This window comes from Takifugu flavidus, chromosome 2 (genome assembly GCF_003711565.1).
Source record: "Takifugu flavidus isolate HTHZ2018 chromosome 2, ASM371156v2, whole genome shotgun sequence".
In the NCBI taxonomy this organism is placed as follows: Eukaryota; Metazoa; Chordata; class Actinopteri; order Tetraodontiformes; family Tetraodontidae; genus Takifugu; species Takifugu flavidus.
In genome coordinates, this window is record NC_079521.1 from 3,128,767 (window position 1) to 3,155,105 (window position 26,339).

At 42.0% G+C, this 26,339-nt stretch overlaps 2 protein-coding genes across 2 annotated transcripts; both read left to right on the forward strand.

Moving 5' to 3' along the window:
* Positions 1-6,450: 6,450 nt before the first annotated feature.
* On the forward strand, positions 6,451-15,044 carry pnoca (prepronociceptin a). Its single transcript, XM_057019062.1, has 3 exons — positions 6,451-6,606; positions 13,128-13,258; positions 14,136-15,044. Exons 2-3 carry the CDS (start codon positions 13,139-13,141, stop codon positions 14,724-14,726), a joined length of 711 nt encoding a protein of 236 aa, XP_056875042.1. The 5' UTR covers positions 6,451-6,606; positions 13,128-13,138; the 3' UTR covers positions 14,727-15,044.
* A 2,152-nt stretch (positions 15,045-17,196) lies between these two features.
* On the forward strand, positions 17,197-26,265 carry pdpr (pyruvate dehydrogenase phosphatase regulatory subunit). The gene is made up of 18 exons (XM_057019041.1): positions 17,197-17,355; positions 17,838-18,111; positions 18,263-18,396; positions 18,708-18,789; positions 19,060-19,223; positions 19,327-19,448; positions 21,650-21,767; positions 22,025-22,174; positions 22,310-22,502; positions 22,656-22,780; positions 22,893-23,048; positions 23,331-23,464; positions 23,617-23,765; positions 23,841-23,953; positions 24,117-24,211; positions 24,309-24,398; positions 24,485-24,667; positions 24,944-26,265. The coding sequence occupies exons 2-18, from the start codon at positions 17,849-17,851 to the stop codon at positions 25,349-25,351; spliced, it is 2,679 nt and encodes an 892-aa protein (XP_056875021.1). The 5' UTR covers positions 17,197-17,355; positions 17,838-17,848; the 3' UTR covers positions 25,352-26,265.
* Positions 26,266-26,339: the final 74 nt, after the last annotated feature.

Consider the following 26,339-nt stretch of genomic DNA (forward strand, 5'->3'; position numbering starts at 1 on the left):
AATTAACACATTTCAACTGAATCCTGTTACGACGAGCAAAACCTGCCATTTTTAACTAAGCACTCTCATTTTCATTCGTGCAATTATTTCATTTGTGATGTAGAGTTCTTCCTAATCTGATGTGTAAAATAATGAAAATCAATGACAACTACAAGGAACAAGAGCACTAATATCATAATCAATTTTCTGTTTTGGAGCTATCAGCACCAGAGATCAGCTCAATCACCATTGACAACAATACTGATTAGAATGTGTCCATGTAAATTCTCATTCATCCAGCTTAGAAGTCTTTGGATGACAGGTGACGCATCTTCCAGTTAGTTATAATGCTTTGTTACACCTTTATGCAATGGAAAGAATAAGAAAAAAATGCCAACAAAAGTGTTCTAAACCAAGTTATGAAAACATCAAGAAAACAGATATTTATGGCCGAGTGAATGTTACATGTACTTAGAAAACCAAGCAGATTATTTTTTTCATGTCAAATAATGGGTGAGCTGTTCTCAGCATGTGGTGAATGCTGCTGGGCCAACAAAGGCTTAATGTTGAAACTCCTGCTGGTGTGACCAGCCACTGCACGGCCTGATGCTTTTATGGTGTGGCAAAACTATGAAAAACTTGGTCATTAAATATTCAAGGAACCCAGAACTTTTGAGCAGGAAGAGGATTATGATGATGGTGTGAGGAGGACGAATACTGAAGGATCCATTAGGAAGGAGAGAAGAGAGATACTGTGTCTTATTGTGTTCTTCTGACCATGTGTTGAGTGTATCTAAACTCCCACTGGCCTGATTCAGGCTTGATCATTTACATTAGGCGAGAACAACAGTCAGATCAGAGGTCACGTCCTGATCACATCTGTCTACAAAGAGTGCAAGAGTCAGTGCAAATCGGACAGTGCTTTACACTTTTAGGAATGTACCACAGCTCCTCAATACCTGAACCCTGAGGTGTTTTAGCTGTCAAGGCTTTACCAGATTGGGATTTTGGGGGGGAAACACCAATTAGTGAGTTTACGTAAAGAACCCATCATGTGAGGGAGCAATATGTCTATTTGAATAACCTGTTTATTTACTGTATACACTTGCCTACTGGTGAGTATCTTTTTTTGCCAATTTTTGCTGAAAATGAAAAGGTTAAACATTAACGACCTCTCGCGGCTGAACAATCGTTCACCACAGAAACACTCAATGTTCCTCTGACCGTATATTAATCAGCACCTTCACCTCCTCCCCGCTCATTTTCCAACAATGCACAAACACCTATAATGGTGAAGTGCTCTAAAAGGCTGGTTAACCACCACATAATCTCCACACTGACCTCTGGACTTGACCTACATCTGTTGCACTGAGGACACCATCTCTTCTGCTCTGCACCTGAGTCTGGCTCACCTGCAGGACAACGACGCGTATGAATGCTGCTGGCTCAGACTTCGACACGATCATCCAGTAGTTGGTGAGCAGACTGAGTTCATCAAATATCAGGGCCCCCATCATCAGCTGATGGACTCTCTCACTCACAGACCACAGTCAGTGAGCGCATGAAACACCATCTCTGGCTCTATCTCTGGCTCCCCCACAAGGATGTGTTCTAAGCCCACTACTGTTCTGACACACAGCTCTGCGTCCCCCTCAAACCACATCATTAAATATGCGGATGACATGACAGTGGTGGGTCTCATTCGAGACAATAACGATCTTTCCTACAGAGAGAGGAGGTAAAGCGACTGGTGGACTGGTGCTGTGAGAACAATCTGATCCTGAATGTCGAGAAGACCGAGGAATTGATCATCGACTTCAGGAGGAAGCAGCACAGCCGCCCACCCCTCATCAGCAACAACAAAGCTGTGGAGGAGGTCAGCAGCACCAAATTTCGGGGGGGTGCATGTAATGGAAAGGCTGGACTGGTCACTGCAAACATCCTCTGGTTTGTCAGATCCAGGGACTTAGATCAAAAATCCCTGGTGGTTGGTGGTAAAAACAGTAGAGAAAATCATTGGGACTTGCTCAAAGCCCGAACATGATCACAGACTCCACGAACCCCCACCCTGGCCTGTTCTCCCTGCTGCCCTCTGGGAGGACGCCTTGCAGTTTCAGAACCAGACCTGCCAGGTTCTGCAACACTTTAATAACCCTCATAATACTTTTAAATTCTCAGTAGTTCCGTTTGTTACTGTTCTCACTTTTTTTGTTTTTGTGCACCAGTTAGTGTCTATTCTATTCTATTCTATTCTATTCTATTCTATTCTATTCTATTCTATTCTGTTCGCTTCTTTGGATTTCATCTGTTATGTGATGCTTCTTCCTCTCTTTCACTTCTGCATTTGCGTTCACACTGGAAGCGAAGGGCACCAGGGTTTGGTTGCAAACTGAAGGAGTTCCAGGCGTTCAGGCCAGTCAGTATTTGATACTTTCAGCTTTCACGTGTGTCCAAAAGGAGTAGAAGAGAAAAAGTCTGGTCCATTTAAATGACTCAAAGAGTTTTTGCTTTTTGGAACGTGGCAACAATACTGACCATTGAGGAGTGTCTTTTATTGTTTCATTGTTTTACACTTAAATATTTACACATCAATACAGTTTAAAATACCTGAAATGTATTAATCATTAGATTAATTCACTTGGCGCACAGAAATAGCCTTACATGGGTGAGATAATGGTCCCTAACCGAAGAAAACCTTTCAAACTCTCCCAGACTTTCTTGAAAGGTCCATTTTTTCCATTTGTTTTAGTCATATGTAGGGCTACTTTCAGACTGCCTAGTCAAATCATCTGTGCTCAGATGCTTGGCCCACGTGATCATCTCGCTGCAGTCTGCTTCACAATGGTAGCTAATTGCTCATTTAGAGTCTTGGGTCTCCTTTTAGATTTGCCAAAAAAGCATAATGAGGGGATCGTTGCTCAATAGGACAGAGCAAAACAGTCAGCGTGGCTGATCACCACTGCTGTGTGGGTGATCATCTGATGCCACAGGAGGTTCCGTTTGTTCTCCAGGGAGAGAATCTAACTTTGTCCTGAGCGAGATGGCTATCTGCCGACTCTCTTCTCATTACTCCTCCCTATCTGCAGTCGGATCCTTTTATTTGTACCAGTTGATCTCATATTATCTCAGCTGAACTTGATCAGTCTCAATTACAGTGCTGCCGCCCCTCTTTATTGGCCATTCACCTCACTTCATATCGGGCAGAGATCATTAACCAGCGAATCAAAAACCAGACATATTCAAAAGTTGGGAAACAGAGAATTTCAGTAATGAAAGATTTCATCCCATCTGACATATGATGCATGTTTCTCCAGCCTTTGAGCTTCATCTGGACGTGATGTGGTGTGAAAACAGCTCTGCTGGTCCATGTTAAACCTACAACAATTAGCCTACTTGATGAAGCTCTTGATCTGTGTTTCCTCTGATGGTATCTCTTAATGAACTGACCACGAGAAGAGAAACACAATAATAGTCTATTGAGCTCCAGTCAGCTGTCTGTGCTGCTACACCAACCCATCCGTCTTAACAACGGCGCCATGTTAGGTAGAAGAAAGTAGAACACATTAACAACATTATTACTAATTGTCTTTATTTGATAGTAAGTCTAGAAGAACAGATATCTGATATTTGTTGTTTAATATCACAAACAGAAGCCAAGTGACTTATTACTGTTGCCAACTTGCTGCTCCCTTGACTTTCCTGGATAAACCTTGTACAATAAGGCAAATATTTTTAAAATTATTCTAAAACCAGAGGTTGGACAGCTTCTCAATCTGACAGTTGCTTGATGGATGAAACGAGCTCCCCTGTCAGTTTTTTTCCCCAAAATCAGAACATTTGAAATATCATCTGTCATTTCCTGCTTGTGTAAAACCAGGGTAGATTGTTTTTCCAGGTAGAACATGTAATATCTCATACGCATTTGGATGAGTTTGAAAGCAAACTTTCTTTTGAAAAACAATGTAATTCTTCTTTTGGACAGAAGCTGTAAACTCACTTGTTGGTGTTGTAGGTAACAGCACACGTGTAAACAAAACAACTTTACGTGTGACAACTCGGAGTACAGCGTGTGTGAAGAAGGTGTTATGCATAAATACATGAACCTAAACTGAACAAACTCAGCAGCCATTCTGTAAGATCATTTTGTGACTCTTCGATCCCTCTTTCATCCCCCCTGAGCTCTTTTCCCTCCATCTTTTGCTTGCAGCCAGTTTCATGTTTCTTTCTATTGAGCCACTGCCAAATACTGCTTTTCTTCACTTTATGTAGCCAGAACGTGAGTCTCCTGTAGAAGGAGAAACCTCTCACCCCTATTTTCTTCAAAAGATGTTTTTTTTTTTCTTAGATGTAGCAACAAACTGCCCTCTGCCCAAAATCCCTCTTCCTCTGGGAAATGTCCCCAACCTTGACAGCCCATTAGGACTATTTTCTTTTTCCCTTGAACAAATGCTTTTAGTTTTTTCTGGAGGTCAATGTTCAGGTTGGGTCCAGGCGTGAGCAGCCTGCTTTTACCTTTATTTGATATACGATGGCATGTCGGATATTCACTCCCGATAAAACTTGGGAGCCATTTGTGTTTAGACAAAGCAAAGCTGGAGCCTCTGCACTTTGGCCCTTGTCTCCTTACTGTACCTCCGTCAACATTTTCCTCTTAGATTCACTTGTGTCCATCTGTCTCTTGCTGCCAACTACACCATAGAAGAAGACAGTATACAACAGCTTCAGCTTTGGCTCAATGATTGAAGATTTTTGTTTCAGTTCAAAAAGTACAATGTCGGATGTACTTACTTGGTCAAGTGAAGATTATGCGTGTTCTGACGTCTTCTGCTCCACTCATTAGATTATAGTTTGAAAGCAATATCTGTGAATGCCATCAACAATAACCAGCATAATTAAATGTTTCGGAAAAGTGACTTCATCTGAGAGAAACAGGACTTCTCTCATTAAAGTGATAGATCGATGCAAACATGCTGCACTTTATCACTGCTTGTTTTTCTTTTTTGGATTTTGGTTTTTGTGCCGACTGACAGTAATGCAGGTCTGCTGTCGCCTGCCGGGAGGCTGGGCAACATCTGATTGTCATTCCCACAAAATGGCGGAGGAGTGACAGATGGATGTCCTCCAACCTCTTTTTAAAACAATATTCAGTATGACTTTGGCTTTTTTTAGCCTCATATGCAGCTAACTTTCTGTTTTAATGTAGCTATGAGTAACGGTGGCAAATTAAAGCAAAGTTTGATATCTATTGTTCTCACTTGAGAATGTTGCAGGTCATAGAAAGTAAATCCGAGCAGTTTTGAAAAACATACATGTAAACGTGTATCTAAATAAATTATATCCACAACTTATATCAGAAGAATAAAGATGAAAATGAAAAATGAAAAAACTTTATTATAGGAACAGTAACTACTATTTTTCGTCAATTCCCTAGAATATAAAGTAATTTAAAAAATATACTATGTGTTCAGTATATACTGTATCTGCTTGCATCTGCTTCTTGATAGAAGTTCTCTTTTAGGTTTTGAGTGAGTTTGGAAATACTTTTTCAAATATTAGATTTGAAATAATTGTGTTTTGTGACACGTCACGTCCAATGAGCATCTTTTCATGTCCCCAAGGGGCTTTTTTTTGCTTTGCAGACGTAATTAATCCAGTGAATAAAAATGGAAAACAAAGACAGGATGAGATCTGTATCGCTCATACAGTTCTGGGAGTAAAAGTTTATTTGGTCCTGCTACTCTGTACGGATGGAGGCTGATCAACATGTGCATGCTGACGACCTCCTGCATGGCTCCAGAAAGGCCAGCTGAGACGCCTGTGACACCACCCACAGGAGGGGGTAGCTCCGTCTGCTGGGACCTGGGCTGAGAAGCAGGCACTTCCTGGTTCAAGTCCTGGTGCTGCCAAAACTTGGAAGGTGTTGTACTAGTAAGGGAAGGTGTCAGAGCACTGCTGAGCTACCGTTGGGGAAGGTGCCAAATCCACAAATGCTCATATAGCGTCCAGCGATGAAGTGGTAACTCATCCAGGGGTGGACCTGCCTTGACCCCTTGTATTCCAAAAGGAATAAAGTGGTTAAGAAGATGAGATGAGACTTTGACAATTACATTTAAAAGCTGCAGTGAATACTTTACTTTGGGAATTTGATCATCCTTTTATTGGTCATGAATCAGATATTCTGGACGCATATCACACCCCTCCTCTTTACTAAAATAGATGATGGATACCTTTCTTGATTCCTGTTTGTTTAGTCTCTTCCTTCTTCCGCTCCACTTTAATTTCCTTTGTTCATGTTCTCATCTCCTTTTTAATTTTCCCTCCTCCCCCTCCCCCCCCCCCTATCTTTTTTGTTTCACCATTAACCTCTTCATCATGCACTCCCTCCATCTTTTTCTTCTCTCCCCTTCATCCTCCCCTTCTTCTCTCTGCAAATACAGAGAGAGTTTTGGAAGAGAGAGAATGAGTGGGTTGGAGGGGAGGGGTGGGTCTCTATAAGAGCTGCAGCCTCCAGCTTCCACGTAGTCACAAACATCACGCAGAGACTGACAGGAGGAAAGACACACTGACTGAACATCAACAAGCGCTCCTGGGACCTGGATAGGCTTCCATATCCTCAGTCTGATACAGGTAAGAACCCCCCCCCCCCCAGTTATTAAGGAGACCAGAAATTGTCACGACCTCTGACCTTTGCTGAGTTTGTCCATTCCCTCGCATTTCACTCCCTTTTTTTTTTTTTTAGGAGAGTCTATTTTATGATGGAAGATAATCTGTTGGAGTTTCCCTTCAGGAAAAGTCATTTCAGACATCCATCAGTTGATGTTGATTGTAAATGCCGCACGTTTAATATTTTCTTTTTTTACTTTTTGTTGAACATATCGATCCAGCTTGTATTCTCATGCTGCTGTGACCTCCAAATCCTCCAGGTCCAACAAATGATTCCTTTTCATGATGTGGACACTTTGGATCATTTCTCATGTGCCTCGTCTCTAATTTTACATCTTAAATAATCAATTTTAAGCAATTCTTTTAAAACAAAACAGCAATTTTGAACACTATTGTATTCTCCAAGGTTAAATGCTGGTGTTTCAGTGGCATGAGAGCACAGAGGACGGTCAGACTACAAGCAAGGGAAAGCAAGGGAAGACTCTCAGTTGAAGGAGCGGACTTGCGCAGGCACTTTGTTTTGTCTGAGTTAAGAGTGAAATGACTTAAATGGTTTACTTCCAGTAGCGGTTAATCGTTAGGGCCTAATTTACTGCTGCACACTGCTGGAGTGAATGAACAGGGTCTCTCTCCTGTCTTCTTCATGCTGTAGCTGGTAATTTGGGTGAGTGCTCCTTTGTTAACCAGTCACAACATTTCATTCTAGAGAGCTTATTTGTTAATGTGTGAATTATGACAAACATCAACGGAAAGGAATGTACCCCGACCAGTAATTAGTTAACTCTTAAGACAATGCTTCCCGAATTACACCACAACACACCACCACAAGATTAAAAACAAACAAACAATGAAACGGCAATTAAAATGTTTTTATACCAAAGCTTTACATTTTAGGAAATCACAAATTCTGTCATTTTCCAGCTTGAAACATTATAAACATGTGGAAAGTTTTATAAAAACCTCCTGAATTGAAGCTAAAAGTATCTACGCGAGCCACAGCCTGACAGTTTTCATTAGATCCATTGTGCTTTCCTGAAGATACTTAAAAACACCAGATAAAAATGTATTAAAATGTATCAGCGCTGCAATTTCAGTAAAATCCGTGAATGTTTTATGGAACCTATTTCTGTCTTTATCTGTTGAAACATCTTGGTGTAATGGACAAATGTTCAACAAATTATGACTGAAATATGTCACTTTAACGCTAATGCAAGCCACATAAGCATAGGAGTTGCTTTATAATTATTAGTATTTTGGCACATTTTCCCTATTACCCATTAATTCCTAGCAAACTTGAGGCGTTATAATGAAAAGCCAATCAGGAGTTTGTTTTGATCAGTGTATAAAGTTCGTAACCTTCTGTGTTGGATTAAATAATTAAGGTTCTGTGGAGCCTGAGGTGCTTTTGCTTCTGACCTTGAAAGAAATTTCATTAATGCCGGAGAATTTGGAGTGGATTATTTTAAGAACGCTTTTATAAAGAGCTAACACAAAGCTTTTCATTTTTTGTCATGCAGGTAGCATTTGTCAGTGGGCTCCGACAGGTTCAGGCCGCAGGCGCGGGATTTTTTTCAAATTCCAGAATTCGACTTTGCATTTGTCATGATGTAAATGAGTCAACCTTTCTTATAGAAGTCGTACAAATGCATTTGAGCCTCATTCATTTGGAATTTCTCTAATTTTCCTCCTGCAAGGGGTCATACAGTATGATGTGGGAGAACAGTTTTCTTGTCTTATTGCAATATTTAAACCTTGATCCTATAATAGAGTGTATTTGCAAACATGCATGTTGGCGTTGCTAAAGAGAAGTTGATTGATAGCTAATTTTGCTACTGTGTAGGTTTGGATTTTTCAGGGAACAGTGATGCTTCAGCAGTTTCACAAAACAGTTGCCAAAGATGTTGTTTCCTCCCAAACATACTTTGAACAAAACCCCATTTAGGCCATTTCCTTGTTGAATTCACTCATTTCTCCTCAAAAATGAGTCTTATGAGCATTAGGAGAGTTCCTTAACCCTAGGAAGTCATTCACATCCCAGGCTGATGGGGAGAATGGAGTGAGAATCACAGGTCACACAGCATCATTATGGTGTGTGAAACCCTGGTGGCTGCTCTGAATGGGCTGTAAACACGGAGCGTTGAGCCACAGATATTCGGAACGGCAGGGTCTCCTTCCATCCTTTTGTGCTGGGGGGATTTTCTCCTTCATGTCCTCAGCAGGGGGGCCACCCCTCATTTCTATAGGAAATGAAAAATAAGTGCAGTAAAAAGCTGTTTCTGAATGAAAACCAAGACAAAAATAGTCCCTTGTGGCTGCATCTGATGGAGATATTTGACCAGTAAACTGAAAAGATCTAGAAATAGTGTGATCAGTTACAGGTCGAATCCTCGGAGTTGGGGTTTTACATGACTACATATGCTGCCATGTTGAGTCACCTTAAATAACTGCTGTCATCATTAGCCTGCAGCAGCAGCGGAAGCAGGTTAGAGGCTTTCAGGGGCATCCACTGCAGTTCAGCTCTGTAACTGGGCCCGAGAGCACAAAATACACACCTTTGAGCCAGGCTCATTATTTTGGTCTTTATGTTCTTGAGTCAACCCAGCTACACACCAAAGTAAACAGGAGTTTTGTTTTTTTTTTCATTTTTCATCATATCTAGAAGAGCTACAACATTAGGTGTTTTTGTCCTGAGATTATTATTCTTATATTTGGATGATGTCTTTATTCACTTGTATTTACATGCTTTCTGTCCATAATTGAACGTTATTGGTGGAGGAATGAGTTGTGGCCTTTCATTTCCTTTGGAATGCAATTTTTCTTGTTTTGGCTTGTCCAAGGAGATATAAACCATGATTTAGCTCTACCAACAAGCCAGCCATAAGAGGTAATAATGATGAAGACAGTAAATGATGACAGCAGGAGGCGGTAAAATTTGTTCCTAGTTGTAATAGAAAATCACAATATAACAGGGCGACACCTCATCTCAAACAAACAAAAAATCAATATGAAATTAGTGTGTTATGATCCCCTGAAGCGTGTTTGCAAGGAGCACGTCCCGGCCATTAATCGACCCGAGGTGATTTGATCCATTGAGAAGGGAAATTGATTTGGCTGAGCTTGTCTGCCTGTAATGGTCTCAGTATGTAATCTTCAGCTACGTCACACAGACCGACGACCAGGGAACATCTTTAGAAGCACTAAAGATTCCTTTTAAAGGATTCTCTTGTTCGACAGCCAGGACCTTGCAAGACATTTCTGTTTGGTCATATTTTTATAAAACACACGAGAGGTAGAGGTAAAAACACGCACGAGAAAGACACTTGAAGCAAGTATTTCTTAGATTGTGTAGTGCAGCTTAAAGAGGAAAACATCCCTAGTTGATGACATAGAGGATTTATTTAAAGATTTTGCCATTTACCAGCCTGATTGGTGCCACAGGTCTAAATCAAAGTTACAAATGGGTCTCACCAGTGACCAGTCATCAATATAAAGACAAAGAGGGTTTTTGTTTATTTGAGTGGGCCTGAGAGAAGCTGTCAGTCAAAATGATTCTTCTGCCAAATAACACTGATGTGAAGTAGTTAATTACTTGTCAAACTGACACTGGATTAACAACACATCAAATATATACAAAACGTCCAGTGCTTACAGTGTTCACAGCATTATAATGACGCTATTGTTGGTTTCAAGAGCTGGAAATGTTAAAGGGGTTAAGGATACAAACACAGTGAAATATTTGAGATTCCAGCTAAAATAAATAGTAAAAAAACAAAGATAATAATAGAGGTTGAGCATAAATCAGTTGTATACTCCTAAAACTAGTTTTGGGCCACATTTAAATTGGGAATTTGATCAAAGTTGAGTCACTGAATTTTCCTAATTTAGTTATTTAGCAATTATAATTGCGACGCCTTCACTGACTCAGACTGCGCTAAGGCAAATTAAAATATTCTGCTCGTATAAAAATGTGAAGTTCAGCTTGTAACAATCTTGAAAAGCTGTAAGTCTGCGGATCCTCCGTTCAGCCATGCGTGAACAATCCGGCTTTAAGTCTCCACTCGGTTTGGGAGTAATTTATTTTGTACCGCCTGCTCTTGATGAAAAAATAGCAATAATGGAGGACAATAATAGCAGAGACAGTTAATAAAAACTGTGGAACTGAAAATGTACTGGAGTGAGTCGTGACTTATGTGAAGATGGGACTCCACTGGGCGTGAACTTCGCTCTTCTCCATTTATTTTTCTTGTGCCACAACGTAGAGATTTCTCCGCGGTTCCACTCGATGGTAGCCTGGCTTAGCTTGCAATACTTTAATAAAGTTACAAGTTAGAGCTCCACAGATGCTTCCCCTGAGCAGCTCTGATGCTGCTGCTTCCTGAGGACGAACATGCTCCTCTGCTACCTGTCCAAACCTGAGAAGTCATGGTGTCGTTATCATCTGCGAGGCTCCACCAGCAGCCGCTCAGCCCAGACATGGGCAGTAATGACTTAATTAACTGGTGTATTACGTGGTTAATCAGTTAATTAAACGACTAATTGGCTTTTACGTCCCCCAGGAGAGCCTGAAAGACGTCAGAACGAGACCTCGTTGAGAAATCACGTTTATCCATCCAGAGCTTTAAACAATACAAATAAAGAAGAAGGAATAGATTTGGGGGAATATGTGGATGCGTCTGTCGAGCCAGAAGCTGGAGCACCAGTCTGTGTCCATGTGTCCTGCACATTAGAGGAGCTGGTCACACTCGGCCTCAGATGACAGCTGTCAGTCACTCCCGTTTCCTAAGTATCAATATTTCTGTTGGAATTATGAATGACAGAAGGCTGAAGCTCAGAAAAGATCACGATCCACAAGCTGAGCTGCCGGTTTCCTCTTTCTGCCTCACACTTTTTGGTTTTGATGATCCCGTGTTGGAAATCACCGACCTTTCTTCTGCTCTCACTGATGGACACATTTATATATTTTTTCATTTAGATTATTTCTCATTTGTGCTTCAATTACTGACTGTAAATCAGTGGTCGAAACGACGGCTCTGAAGTGTCGATGAAGAGTCATTTAATCTGCTCTTCCCTTTCTTTAATGCAGTAACTCATCAGCATTTCCAGACTGACACCCTCCAGACTGCCTCTATATCAGCTCCCTTTTAAAGAGAGCAGCTGAGATGACTCTATTTTTATTTATTCCATTTTTACATACTGTACTTTGTTTTTATTTGTTTTCATGCATTTAGTTGTCTCTATTTTAATTTTTAATTGATGTTCAGTGTCTATGCTGGCATCAGAATCTGGAACTGTGAGGGCGCCTCCCACTTGAAAACGGAGGCAGCAGCTGGAACTTTTGCAACTTCAACATCTGTTCGGCTGCTGGCGACATCATCCAAACACCTGTTTTAACGTTCCAGCCTCTAATGGCTGCTTCCTTTTTGTTCTAAGGGGCATTTGCAAGTGATCCGACACCCACTTGGATGGTTGCACAGCACGTTAATCTCGCCATTTTATGGGATGTTGCATTTTGGAAGGAACAGCAGTGACATTAAACTTTTAGCTGTTTTTAATTATTCCGACATTATAAATTTCTGTTTGATTAATGGTAAATCAGCTTCACTTTGCGCTCCACAAGTTGAACAGATCACATCCTCCAGCTCAGAGGGCAACGAGCTGTTGCAGCACTCTTCGGCGAGCACGGCTGCTTGCACGTGTGCACGGCGTGTGAGTGGGCGTGTTTCTTAGCACCAAACAATGACTAAGTCTGTTGCCAGGGGCGTTTAATGAGGCATCACTTAGAGGTTAACAAGTTTGTTTAATGAGATGAAAACTCTGCTGGTGTTTCTGACGTCAAACTCTTCAAATCAGGTCGATTTCCCCTCTTTGCCGATTCCTGACGTCTTTTTCCACATCTGTGCTTTTGGCGGTCCTTTTGTCGCACTTACTGTCCAGTCTCATCATTAATTCTTGCCATCTTCTATCTGATTTTTTGTGTTTGACTGTGTAATGTCTCATGATGAAAAATAATGTTCAATCCTCTCATTTTATTGGGATTTGGACCCCAGCAGCAGCACAGCATCCCTGCTATGACAGCAAATGAAACAGAGCACTCATGCATGATGCCACTAAAAATGTGACTCATTACAAACAGGAGAGGTTCTTTAAGGGTTTTGTGCTCTATATTCAGTAATTCTTCTTTTCCTTTACGTTTTGCCTTTTGCAGAGGCAAACATGAATGTTATTCTATTAGTTCCATTCTGTTATAGCATTCTCTTCTCTTTTGGAGATCAGTCTTGTATAAATTAAGCAATAATAACATTGATAATTGAAAATGTATTATCTATAACATATAGGCTTGGCAGAACGTGTAAAAATGTTAATAACAGTATCGAGCATGTGATTAAAATCGCTTTTAAATAGGAGCTTTTTGAGTGTTTTCAGTGTTGCGCTGAGGAGGCGTCAGTTTGTTGGTGAACATTTGTGTTTGTTCTGTGTGTTGGCAGACGGTGGGACCATGAAGACGGTGCTGGTTCTGCTGCTGCTCTGTTTGAGTGATCCTGGACAGAGTGACTGCCAGGCAGACTGCCTGTCCTGCAGCAACATCCTGCCCAGACACCTCAGTTTCAACACCAAGGTGAAGAGCACCACACACACACACAGACACACACAGGCTCAAACCCAAATCAAACTTCCATGATGTAGAGCTTCACAGTGACTTTTTATTTTAAAATTTTATGCTGGATCATCCTTGATCTTGTTGGTAACATTGGACCCGTGCTAAAGATCTGATAAAGACACTAATCATTGGTCTCAGTCAGAAAACCATCACGCAGTCTTCCTCCCTTCATCTCACGCTCCCTCCCCATCCTGTTCCCTCTGACTCAACAAATAACTCTTTGACATTTGCGTTTTAATTTGTTGTAGTTAATTGATTCCAGGGGACAGATTTGTGTTTCTGGTGCCAGTGCTCATGATTATGTCTCATGTCGTCTGCTCAGACATTCATGCAGAGAAAACAGTAAAACCTTATTAGAGCCGCAAAGCTTCACATGAAACATCGACTGTTTGGATTAACCGTGCCCACATTTCTCATTTTTATGAGAAAATCTATCACCCATTTGAGTTCATTTGCTTTTTATGCCCTTTAATATCTCATCCAACAAAGAAATAGGTAATGAATTGTATTTTTTGAATTGTATGATAAAACCATAGTCAGATTTTTAGACGTAATTGATCAACATTAAATCTCTTTTGCCGCGTGCGCGCACACACACACACACCACACACACACACACACACACACACACACACACACACACACACACGCACAATTCCACATTCTGAGCATAATTACTTGAGACCCAACAAATCAAACGTCTGCATTAGTCTTTCTTGGTTTCTGACAGAGAAATATTGGATGTATCAGCTACATGATCGGATTTATTGGCAGGGACAAGTTTCCCTCTGTATACTAATGCCTGCATATAATGTCCTGTCTTTGTCTTTCTCAGGAGTGTCTGACACAGTGTGAAGGTGACGTCCCTTCGTCCTCTTACCTGGACTTTTGTCGCAAGACACTGTCTGCACAAATTTCGTCCATTAGTAGAATGATGCAGAAAAGAGCTAAGGAGGAGGTGGAGGCTTTGTTTCCTGAAGAGGAGGAGGTGGTGGGGCATTTGGAGGGAGATCTGCTTCTACCTGTTGAATTACAGAGATTTGATGACATGACCCAGGCACTTGGAGTGGATGAAAGAAGTTTAGGTGGAAACACCCTGTCTATTGACGATAAGTATGAAGAGGAGGCAGAGCAGGAAGAAGGACCTTCGGATATGGCAGCGGGAGGTCAAGGCGATTACGGTCTGGCTCTCTCCAAGAGGTTTGGCGGCTTTGTCAAAGGGCGGCATGGCTACAGGAAGCTGGTGTATCCAGGAAGGTCATACCAGAAGAGGTACGGCGGCTTCATTGGTATCCGGAAGTCAGCCCGCAAGTGGAACAACCAAAAACGTTTCAGCGAGTTCCTGAAGCAGTACCTCGGGATGAGCGCTCGTGCCACTGAGTTCAACAGCGTGTCAGAGGACCTCGGCCAACAGGACGAGGTTTAGCAGACAGGCGTCATGAGTGACTGATATGAAACAACGTCATGATGTGTTTGTGTTCATCTGGTCTAACTGGCATTCATCTTTACGGTTAGTCCATCAGTGGGAGTTTCTGAAAAAATAAAAAGTCAAATCTGAATAAGTATCCCGTGTTGGCTGCTGTGAAAATGATAATCCCTGAAGAACAGCCTCATAGATGCGAATATTCCCCCTCAAGGCCCTTAAACAAAACCTTAAAAATAACAGATTTAGCTTCTGAAGCTCCTTTGAAATTAAAAAGTAACTGAAACAAAAAAGATATTATTTATGACACAATAAAAACAACTAATGTAATGCATATATGATACAGAGGATCACTGCCATATTAGTTGTTTACTTAGTGTCCTGTATCTCACAATATATTGCCATTGTTTTTCTGTATTTGGCTTAATTAATGTGGCATTCAGCAGAATTTGGCTCTTTCGGGGCCCCTCACACACTTTTCCAAGTGGAGCCAACCAGAAGAAGCCGTGTGTGTGTGTGTGTGTGTGTATGCAGTCAACTTTTCTACCAGACTCACTGAGACTGAGGCCACAGACACACAGAGGCCACTGCTGTTGTCCTGATGTTTAGTGGGTTCCACTGAATGGAAGATTGCGAGTCCCCAGAACCAAACACATCCCTCCTTTAATGTTGCAGTGGTGTGAGGCAAGACGCCGTGTCTGTCCAACTGTCGTCATGGTCGTCATGTACACGTAAAGATCATTTCTGAATGGCTCGAGAGTAAATATACCTGTTTTTTCACCTCAAGCATAACAATAATATGTTTCTGTTGTCCAGCTTAAAAAAAACCTTGTAAATAGCTTAATTTAAAATGTCAATAAAAGCAGTTTACTATTTCTTTTGTGACTTGTCATGAAGCAAAAAATTCTGTGTCTTGAGGTGGTTTGTTCTCAGCTGACATCAGTGTGGCTACCGATCAGAAACCATACTAGTGTCTAGTTTAAAAATCAGCCTTTGTTCTGAAAATGCTGCTTCTCGAATCCTGAATAAAGCTCGAACTTGTTCCGTTACACAGAAAGGAAATTAAGTAAACCCCTGACCGAACATGACTGGCAACGTAAATCCATCTTTCATAGAATTCATGAAAGCAGTCCTCTATTACACGTTCACTGCTGCACATCCTGTGTGCAGGATTCGTGAGCTTGTTGTACACAGGTTGTCTTTTAGGAAGATCAGTGGAATGAAATTTGCCACCAGGGTGTCACACTTGGTGACCTATAGATCGCTGCTTTTGTGAATGACGCGACCTTACTGGCGTCACTGACCTTCTGCTTGTGCTGGAGTGGTTTGCACAGACTTGTGTGTGGAAGTCAGCACCTTTAATATTCTTAAAAGGGTCCATGGTTTATTTTTCATGCCTGAGGAAAAGACTGCAAAATGCCTCTGCAGCTCTGTTTGTAGAAGAGGTAGATTATAGGTTTTTCTTTTTTATCCAGCTCTGGGTGACATCCTGTTGCAGACGCAGGACATGCTGCAGGGATTACACTGCCCATCTACTTTAGAATGCCTTGATGTTCTGGAGGAGCTGGAAGAGGTAACTCAGTTAATGATGAACAGGGTTCTCCGACAGGAATTGGTGCTCTGGACAAGCATAAATGGAGGGAAAACATAATCGAGGCATAGCACAACATTCTTAGATGTGCTGTTAGTTTGAATAAATATGAGCCAGTCCCGTGGATGTAAGGCTTTAATGTGTAGTTTGGCGCTACCTAGCGGTAACCATGTAGAACTACAACGATTTGCGCAGTAGACTCATTTGACCTCCACTACTGTCTGGATAGCTGTTATAAAATGCTGCATTTTGGTTAAATTAACCTTTTTATTCAGTTATTATATGGCAGTCTTTTCCTTGCAGTTGTAGTTGCGTAAATGTGGGTTGACAGTGAAGTATATTAATTATACCCACGGTGTGTTGCGATACTTTGGTGTTGTTACTTTATAATTGATGTACTCTATATTGTTGTTTATCCTTAATTCTAAACTGCTTTAAAAAAAGTGACCTGAGTGTGTCCTTGATTGTTTAACCTTTAAGCATTGCTAAATAGGGAATCAATTTGAAAATTAGGCATTCAATCAAATGAACATCTTAATATTTATTCTCTAATCATGTCAATTATTGAGGTATATATAAATATAAATCTAAAGCGGACTTTGGCTTTAACAATGAATAAAACATTAATACAGTAACATATAAAGGTAATTGAAAAGTACCCAGGCATATTACGTAGTCGGAAACAGTTAAATAATAGTAATAATAATGACGTCAATCAATCTTTTTGATTTATAAATAAGGTCTTCACTAATTTACGAACACATTTTACTGTATCAAAATATTTTTTTAAATATCTCTGGAGATCCACCAATAAATCCAGTTAAATTACTGACATCACTTTGAGGGTGTTCGAAAAATTTCCAGTTAAACGGATTTTATACTGAAATGCTCGGACCGGAAGTTGCCTCTCTGATTAAACTACTTGACATTGTTTAATTATGTCTGCAGAATCGAAATCGTTCAAGACTTCCTAAAACATCACTCATTAAATAATATTCTGTTGTCTTCTGTAAATACCAGCGTCTGGACCTGGGCAGTTCGGTGAGATTTATCACTCCATGAGTAAATGCAGTAAAAAGAGAGCGGTGTAAAGAAGTGAGCTAGGTTGATGTTTAGCAAGAGGCTAAACAACACAAGCGAGCTCAGTTTGTGTCCCAGCAGCGGACGCTAAGCTAAAGTTACTCCACACTTAATGCCGACTTATTCCTCGGAGCTTTAAAAACGCGAAATAACATTTTAGAAGCTCTGGCTTGATTAAGATATCGTGGGGATCGCTGGGTTGCTTTCAGCTAACGTTAGCCAGGCAGCTAACACTGGTTTGTGAAGAGCTAACACAAGTTAGTCAAAGCAGTGACAGCTGAAGGGCGTTACTAAGGTTCCACAAACTTTAGTTAAGAGGAAGTGTCATTTAAAAAAAACAACAACAACTACACACTAACTTAGTGGAATCTACGTGTTTGCTAGTAGACATTTTAACAGCTCTCATCCATTAAACCTAACAACTTGGTTGTTTGCGTCCGCAGAAAGCCCAGTTATGTGCAGCTGTGTGCGGAGCTCCAGGGCTCTGTCCCCTGCCCTCCTCCCCAGACTGCTGCTTTCTCAGTCGGGCTTCAGACTGGCCGACAGGGGCTTGAGGACCTCTTCTCGTTGTCTGACATCCAGCGGGGACTCTCAGCCGCTCCCCCTGCCCGGCCAGGCCCGTGTGGTGATCTGTGGAGGAGGCATCGTCGGGACATCGGTAGCCTACCACCTGGCAAAGCTGGGCTGGACCGACATCGTGCTGCTGGAGCAGGGCAGGTCAGGCTGTTATTGAGATGGGGATGCAACAGTTGCAATAGCTTCTGAACCCCCAACAGTGTTGCACTTTCTTTCCAGTCTCAGATGAACACGTGTTAGGATGTCAAACACTGATTTTTTTAATAAGTGGAATCTATGAACATGCTGGCAGACTCGGGGCTGGAACAACCAGAATGTGTGCAGGCATCGTCACGGTGGCCAAACCTCTTTCCATTGAGTGTCAGATGGCAAACTACTCCAATAGTCTTTATGAGCAGCTGGAAGAGGAGACTGGGGTCAAAACAGGTCAGTTATTTGCTTTCATTCACTTGTATCTTGTCTGTATGATAACAGCATTAATAAAATAATCTAAGTGGTCGTGTTGTTATTATTATCATCATTTTAAAATTTAATGTGATCCCTCCCCCGAACAATTAGAATCTGCATCTCAATACAATTTTTAGTCAGAAGGTGAGATCATGTCACGTAGATTCTCCTCCACTTTAAGGTGCTTAAGTGAGAATTTTCTAAAAACTGATTCAAGTTTTGTTATAAGTGTCAGGTTTAGGCAACTGCTGTCTCATACTGTGTATGATTTTATACTTGTTTTCCTTCAGGTTATGTGAAAACGGGGTCACTGTGTCTGGCCCAAAATCAGGATCGCTTCCTCTCTCTAAAACGTTTGGCGTCCCGGTTAAAGTAAGCCTCCAAAATCTAATCAATGATCCTTTTTTTTTTTTTCATACTTATATGTTTATTAGTTGCACGCAGGCTTTATAATTCAACACTTTCCAGGGAAAATCACAAATTCTGGGAGCCTTGAATGTGTTCTGACCAAGCTTCACCTTTGAATAACTGGAAAAAAAATCAACTTTTAATTTGACTTTTCATTCATAAAGTAAAATCACTGTTTTGTGCCTTTATGCTAGTTTTGTTATTGGCCCTTCATGAGTATCTCTTTTACTCCAGGGTGATGGGAATCAGCTGCAGCATCATCAAGCCAAAAGATGTGGCCAAACTTCACCCCTTTCTCAATATTCATGATCTGGTGGGGGCACTGCACCTTCCTGAAGATGCTGTTGTCTCTCCATCAGATGTGAACCACGCCCTGGCTGTGGCTGCTGCTGGACGAGGTATTCATTGTTATTCAAATTATTCCTTAAAAGGATTTTAATGATGATCTAACCTTTTTCTTTTCACATCTAATGTATCTCAAAATTTTCCTCATCACATTAGGTGTTCAGATCCTCGAGAGAACCAGTGTTCAGCAGGTTCTGGTCGAGAAGGGTCAGGTAATGGCGGTGGAGACGGATCGTGGATCCATTGAGTGTGAATATTTCGTCAACTGTGCTGGACAGGTAAACCTCCACCCGGGACAGTCGAGCCAGGTGTCCCTCAGCTGGTTTTCAGGTTTTTGTTTCAGCTTTTCTGAAAGTGGGTTCATAATTTTTAACTCTTTAGATTGAGAAGAGTTGAGGTGTAAGATTGGGGGCAAATGACAAGAATTTGCATTTTGCACTATTGAAATAGAGCTTTACTGCCAAAAAAAATAAACAAGAGAGATAATAAGCTGGAACTCCAACAGGTCGTTCATCATCTGATCAAAAGTTTAAGGCCTTAAAACAGGGGTGGGGAACCTTTTTCATATCGAGGGCCATTTCAATTTTTATAAAGTCCTCCGAGGGCCATACTATTACAAACACATACCTAGGGATGCAAAAAAAAGACAAAAAAAAGTCTATAACCACTGTGTTACTAAGTCTCATGATTGCTGCATTTGAGTTTGAATTATTTATTTAACACACATGCATATAAAATCACCAAAAAAAATAGAATAAAATGACAAACAAGTAAAATATGTTTTCATGATCATACAAAACAATAAAAAAAAAGAGGTGCAGAGTTGAGGCAAGAGACCCGTAAGGGCCTGTTCGAGGCCTCTACTCACAAAAACTGCAATACAACAAGATAATCAAGAAAATAAATGAAAAGAAAGAAAGATAAAGACAATAATAATAACAACTAGAAAGCACTCGGAGAGCGCAGACCTCCGCCAAGCGCAACAATTCCTGGCATATTGTGATTTCCACCATAAATATTAGTCCCACATATACTTTGACTACATATTTAGATTCCTTTACCATAAAAAACATACCGTTAGCCACTGGAATCATAACAATATATGTCTTAGTTAAGTAGTTATTCACAAAAAAAAATTCACTTTGAAACAATTTTACTTGTCCGGCGCAAGCGCCTCAGCGGCGGCTACGAGGCACGTTCACGAACTCTCCTTCGGCGTGAGGTTTCAGCTTCGTGGCTATTAATTCACTCATCACAAAACTTGCACGCGTAATATTCTCTCTGTCGGTACATGGTCGTGTGAAAGCTGCTTGTTGAGCCTCCAAACTCCGACGAAGAGCGTTAATTTTATCCAAACTCATCTGTCCTTTCAACACGTCGAGTTTAGCGTGTTTCGCTAGGTATTATATGTCCGTGTCAATCAGTCCAGCCCACTACGTACATCACATGCTGTGTTCACTGACCCTGACCTTGACTCGGACATAACATAACCGTCTGTTTTATCTCAGAAAACGGGAAAATATTTCCTCTTGTTACGAAAGAAATTTCAGGATACGAAAGGCAAAAATACGCTACCGCTGCTACTCGCAGCTCGCGAAGTTTAGCGAACGGTCCCACTGTATAAGTGCACATATAAAATATAAAAATCTTATTGCGTTGCGGGCCGGTAGAAATGGTCTCGTAGGCCGTATACGGCCCGGAGGCCGGGGGTTCCCCACCCCTGCCTTAAAATGTCAAAATCTGCCCGAAAATATATCCGACATTCAGGCATTCACAAAACCCCGGAGGGCAAAGACTAAACGACTGTTTGCCTGTGAGGACCGTTGAGGTACTCAAGTAACGCCGCCAGGGTCAAAGGCAGTCTTTAAATAGTCAGGTGGTAGACCCAGAAATGAACCAGAGGGTCTGACTGGCTGTCTGTGAACATACTGTACAGACCCAAATAAATGCTGGGACTGGTTCTGTAACCTTTAGAGGGAGTTCCTGATAAATGGCTCCAAACTGCCACAGTCAGGGAACACCAAACATGATGGAACAAGGAAACTTCATGGATGTGCACGCAGCAACTGGCCATGTGGAGATGTTGCAGTGGGTGTCCCTCTTGTCCGAGGACCCTCATCTGGGCTGGACTGGTTGGGTCCTACCACCACGCCTGATTAAGGCCTTTCTGCCGGGGAGTAAGGTTACTCTTCCAGACCGTCCTGCATCTACCCCTCATCCAAATCCCATTAAGAATGTGTGGGAAGGATGAAGTTTACAGATGTCAGTCACAAACTTCCAGAAAGCACCAAACATAGCTTGATTCATTTTTGATGTGATCAGCAAGAACAGCTCCTCTTTACTCTCATTTTAAATTTCAACGCTGTGCTTAAAACCTGCCTGAGATCCACCGGTAAAAAGAGCAAATGCTTGTATTTTTCAGGAGTGTTTCTTTGTTCACGCTGATAAATGTGAAGTGTTTTTTCTGTCTCTCCTGTAGTGGGGTTATGAGCTGGGCCAGGCGAGTGAGATGAAGGTTTCTGTTCCTCTTCATGGCTGCGAACACTTCTACCTCATCACTAAGCCTTTTCAGGAGCCTCTTTCGCCCAACACTCCAGGTCTTACATGCCACACATGGAAATTTTTATATTGCAGACAAAGATCCAAATGCCTCTGTTTATTTGTTCTTTCTATTGACATTAATGGGCCCCGTGGCTTTACTGTTTTTTTTACCACACATTTGAGGATACAGCTAGTAATTCATGGAGTATTAGAAGTCATTATTTACCATTAAAATAAATGATTTATGTTACAGTTTAAAACAGGACAACATGTGTCATCGTGTGTGTGTGTGTGTGTGCGTGGTTTTTCCCAGTTGTGATTGATATGGATGGCAGGATATATGTGAGGCCCTGGCAGGGAGGCCTGCTATCAGGGGGGTTTGAAAAGAACCCCAAACCCATCTTCACTGAAGGCCGCAACCAGCTGGAGATCCAGAACATGCAGGAGGACTGGGATCACTTTGGTAAAGGAGGGAGGGTGAAAAAAGATCAAAACTGTTTTATTAATGATGGCCGTTAATTGCAAAGGCGTAATGTTTGTGGGCGGGGAAGTTTCCACCTTCACAGTAAACTAATGCGTGCTTATGTTGTGCGTCCAGAACCAATGCTGAGTTCTCTGCTGCGGAGAATGCCTGCTCTAGAATCAGCTGAGATTCATCAGCTGGTCAACTGTCCAGAGTCCTTCACCCCTGACATGCGCTGCCTGATGGGCGAGACCCCGGGGGTGTCTGGGTACTACGTGTTGGCAGGGATGAATTCCTCTGGCCTGGCCTTTGCTGGGGGAGCCAGCAAGTAAGTAGAGAACTGAATACCAGTAAGGATAAATACCTGAAACTGGTTTGAACTCCAGAGCGGACCCTTATGGTTCAGACCCCATTTATTGAAGCGATCATAACTGAACCTGTAGAGGCGTCACAGTGAAATGTAGTCTGCTGTGGTAACCAGGTATTTGGCTGAGTGGATGACGTACGGCTATCCTACCGCCAACGTGTGGCCACTGGACATCAAACGCTTCGGCAACCTACAGAGCAGTCGAACCTTCCTGCGACACAGAGTAATGGAAGTCGTGCGTAAGTAGCCGACTGTGGTGACAATTTCGGGCGTATTTCTTTGTGTTTGTTCTTTTATAGAGGCTCAGTGTGGAAAATGACACCATAGATGGTTGTTTGTGCTTGTGTCCAGCTCTGCTGTATGAACTGAAGGTTCCTCGCTGGGACTTCCAGACTGGGCGTCAACTGCGGACCAGTCCTCTGTATGACCGCCTGGACACGCAGGGAGCTCGCTGGATGGAAAAACACGGGTTTGAGAGGCCCAAATACTTTGTTCCTCCAGGGAAAGGTACTGGGCAATAGCAAAGTGAATTAAAGCATTCGTGTGCAAGTCTGTAGAACGCACGAGTAAACCGCTAATTTCATTATGTGGCTTAGATTTTGTATTTGATATTAGAAACAGATCTAAGAATGTTGTGTAAGCATAACAGTTGCATGCAGGAGTGCAATTGATTGCATCCTGTGTGAAATTATATGTTGGATTTGCTATAAAAACTTTGGTCCTGAAACATTTGTTGGAAACAAGAGTTTGCAAACTAAAAGATAAATGGAGAGCGTTGTTTGTGTTCAGATCTGCTGGCTCTGGATCAGAGCAAGACCTTCTATAAACCGGACTGGTTTGACATCGTCGGGGCAGAGGTGAAGTGCTGTAAGGAGGCCGTCTGTGTCATTGACATGTCCTCCTTCACCAAGTTTGAATTGACTGTAAGTCTTTCTTCATTATACAATAATATACAGGTAGTGACTGCGTATTGAAGGGTAGCAGATAGTATACATGTGTGTTTGTTACGAATTCTGATGTTTATTGATCACATCATGATTAAACATGAGCTTTCTGCTTTGCCCTGTTGCTACAGGCAACCGGGAACCAGGCCCTGGAGCTGCTGCAACATCTGTGCGCTAACGATTTGGACGTTCCTGTCGGGCACATCGTCCACACTGGCATGTTAAATCAGAGGGGTGGGTATGAAAATGACTGCAGCGTGGTACGACTCAGCAAGAACAAGTTAGTGATTTCACCTCCAGCACTCATCCGACCGCTCCCACTGTTTCGGTAATCACTCTTTTATCCTCCCCGTAGCTTCTTCATTGTATCTCCCACGGACCAGCAGGTCCACTGCTGGTCCTGGATTAAGAAACACATGCCCAATGACCCACACCTCCACCTAGAGGACGTAAGCTGGAAATACACCGGTAAGTGGAGGCTGAGCTCTGCGGTGTGCTTTTATTAGTTCAGTAGTCATTATATTAATATTAATCATCCCTCGGTAACAACTGCAACAATAATTAGGATGAAATAATGTGCTCTCCATTTTGAAAATCATCAGTTTTAATAACTCTGACCCTTACTCATCAGCTTTGAATCTGATCGGACCCCGTGCAATGGATGTTCTGGCTGAGCTGTCATACGTATCCATGACGCCCGACCATTTCCCATCCATGTTCTGTAAGGTGCGATACAAAGGCTGTTTTTACACATTAATGGAGGAAAAATGATGAGCAACACGAGCAACAAAGCAGCTGTTCAAATGCGTGTTTGTGTTTGCAGGAGATGAGTGTGGGCTATGCCAATGGGATCAGAGTGATGAGTATGACCCACACGGGGGAACCAGGTTTCATGCTCTACATACCAATAGAGGTGTGTGAACATCCATACGCACATGTATTTAATATTCTTGTGACATGAAGTCCAGTATTCTGATGGTGTGACTCCTCTCTCCCCAGTATGCGCTACATGTGTACAATGAAGTGATGTCGGTGGGTCAGAAGTATGGGATCCGTAATGCTGGCTATTATGCCCTCCGCAGCCTACGCATAGAGAAATTCTTTGCCTTCTGGGGTCAGGATCTTGACCCCTTCACCACACCGCTGGAATGCGGACGAGAATTCAGGGTTAAGTTTGACAAGGTCTGTTTACACGAGTTGAGTTATTTTTAAGAAAAGCACCGTTTGCCAACTTTAGATGTCATGTCTTGTAGAGTATTTTTGTTTCTTAACTTCCACAGTCTCGAAAGATTAGATGACCTGATGACATCGACATTTTTAGCCCTTCTCTTTTAAGAAGGCAAAAAGGAAAATGTTTATTTTCGGGGGCCTGTCAAGCCATCACAAACATTACAATTTATTTTCGCAAGAAAAACTGCTTTTAACGTATTATTCATGCACGGTATTTTGCTCTACTAGGACACAGACTTCCTTGGTCGCGACGCCTTGCTTCAGCAGCGCCAGGACGGCGTGTCTCGGAGATTTGTCATGCTGGTCCTCGATGACCATGACACCGAACTCGACCTGTGGCCGTGGTGGGGCGAACCCATCTATTGCAATGGTCAGCTAGCCGGGACGACCACCAGCAGCGCCTACAGCTACACTCTTGAGCGTCATGTCTGCCTTGGCTATGTGTCTCCTCCTACGGGTCCAGATGGGCTTCCCACACCGATCACTCCTGACTTCATCAACCGTGGCGACTATGAGGTAGACATCGCTGGTCAACGATACCCAGCCAAGGCCAAACTGTACCCCTTCAGCACCCTGTTATCCCAACAAAAACGCCGCAAAGAAGACATGGAGCTCAGCAACCTCCACAGGGAGTGATGCTGATTGATGTGTTGTTGTTTTTCTTTTAAGCTCCTTCACCAAATCCACTCCTGCACACCAGTTAATAGCACCTATTTCCTGGCACCTAATTTAAGGGCTTTAGGCATCATCACTCCTATTGTTTCTTATTTAAATTAAATGGCGTTTCCCCCCCTTAAAGTGCAATATTTTCGAGGCACCTTCTGCTGGAGCTGTGTCAGGTATGGAGCTCCTGCGCTGTCACATTCTGCTCATCTCCCACCCTCTCGCTCACTCCGTGCAGTCTGATGTGCGTCGACTCGTTTGTAGACAAGTGCCTTTATGAAGGCAGTGTCAGCATGTACTGAAAACTTGCACAATGTTCAGCTTAATGGATTCTCTTCCAGTCTTGGCCCACCGTAGTTTCGGCGCTGAACCTTGTGTGACTAATATCTTTCAGTGCTGATGCACAAATGCCTGAGCAGTCAGTGTGAGGAAGAACCGTCTTACAGAATGTCAATTGCTGCTGTGCACACATATTATTGCTAATGCAGCCCATCATCCAGACTGTCTTTTATAATCCCGGTATAAATGGATTTATGTTGTAATCAGCATGCCTGGCTGTTCTGTACACGACATTTTCTCCGATTTATCATTAAAGTTGAGCTGTTGTGGCATTAAGTGTTTATTGAGCGTGTAATGTATTTATACGGTAACATAATCAAACTTATTTATCTTTTGTGGTTGTGTGAAGAAGCATTGCACAAGTTTTTTGTCTTACTGATGCGTTGCTGAACGTGTAAATGATGTCAGGTGACCTGGACTTGTAAAGATTGTTCAACTGGAGCCATCATCCTAGATTCTGTCATTGGTTATTTGATATTTGGATGTTGGACTGTTTATGTAACAGATGGTTTTTGAGGTCATCTAAAAAATAAACAGATGTATTTTTACAGGTGGTGTGCAACCTGTCTGTATTTTCATTGCCATCTCTTCCCACATGTACTGGGAAGTCTACTGTATATTT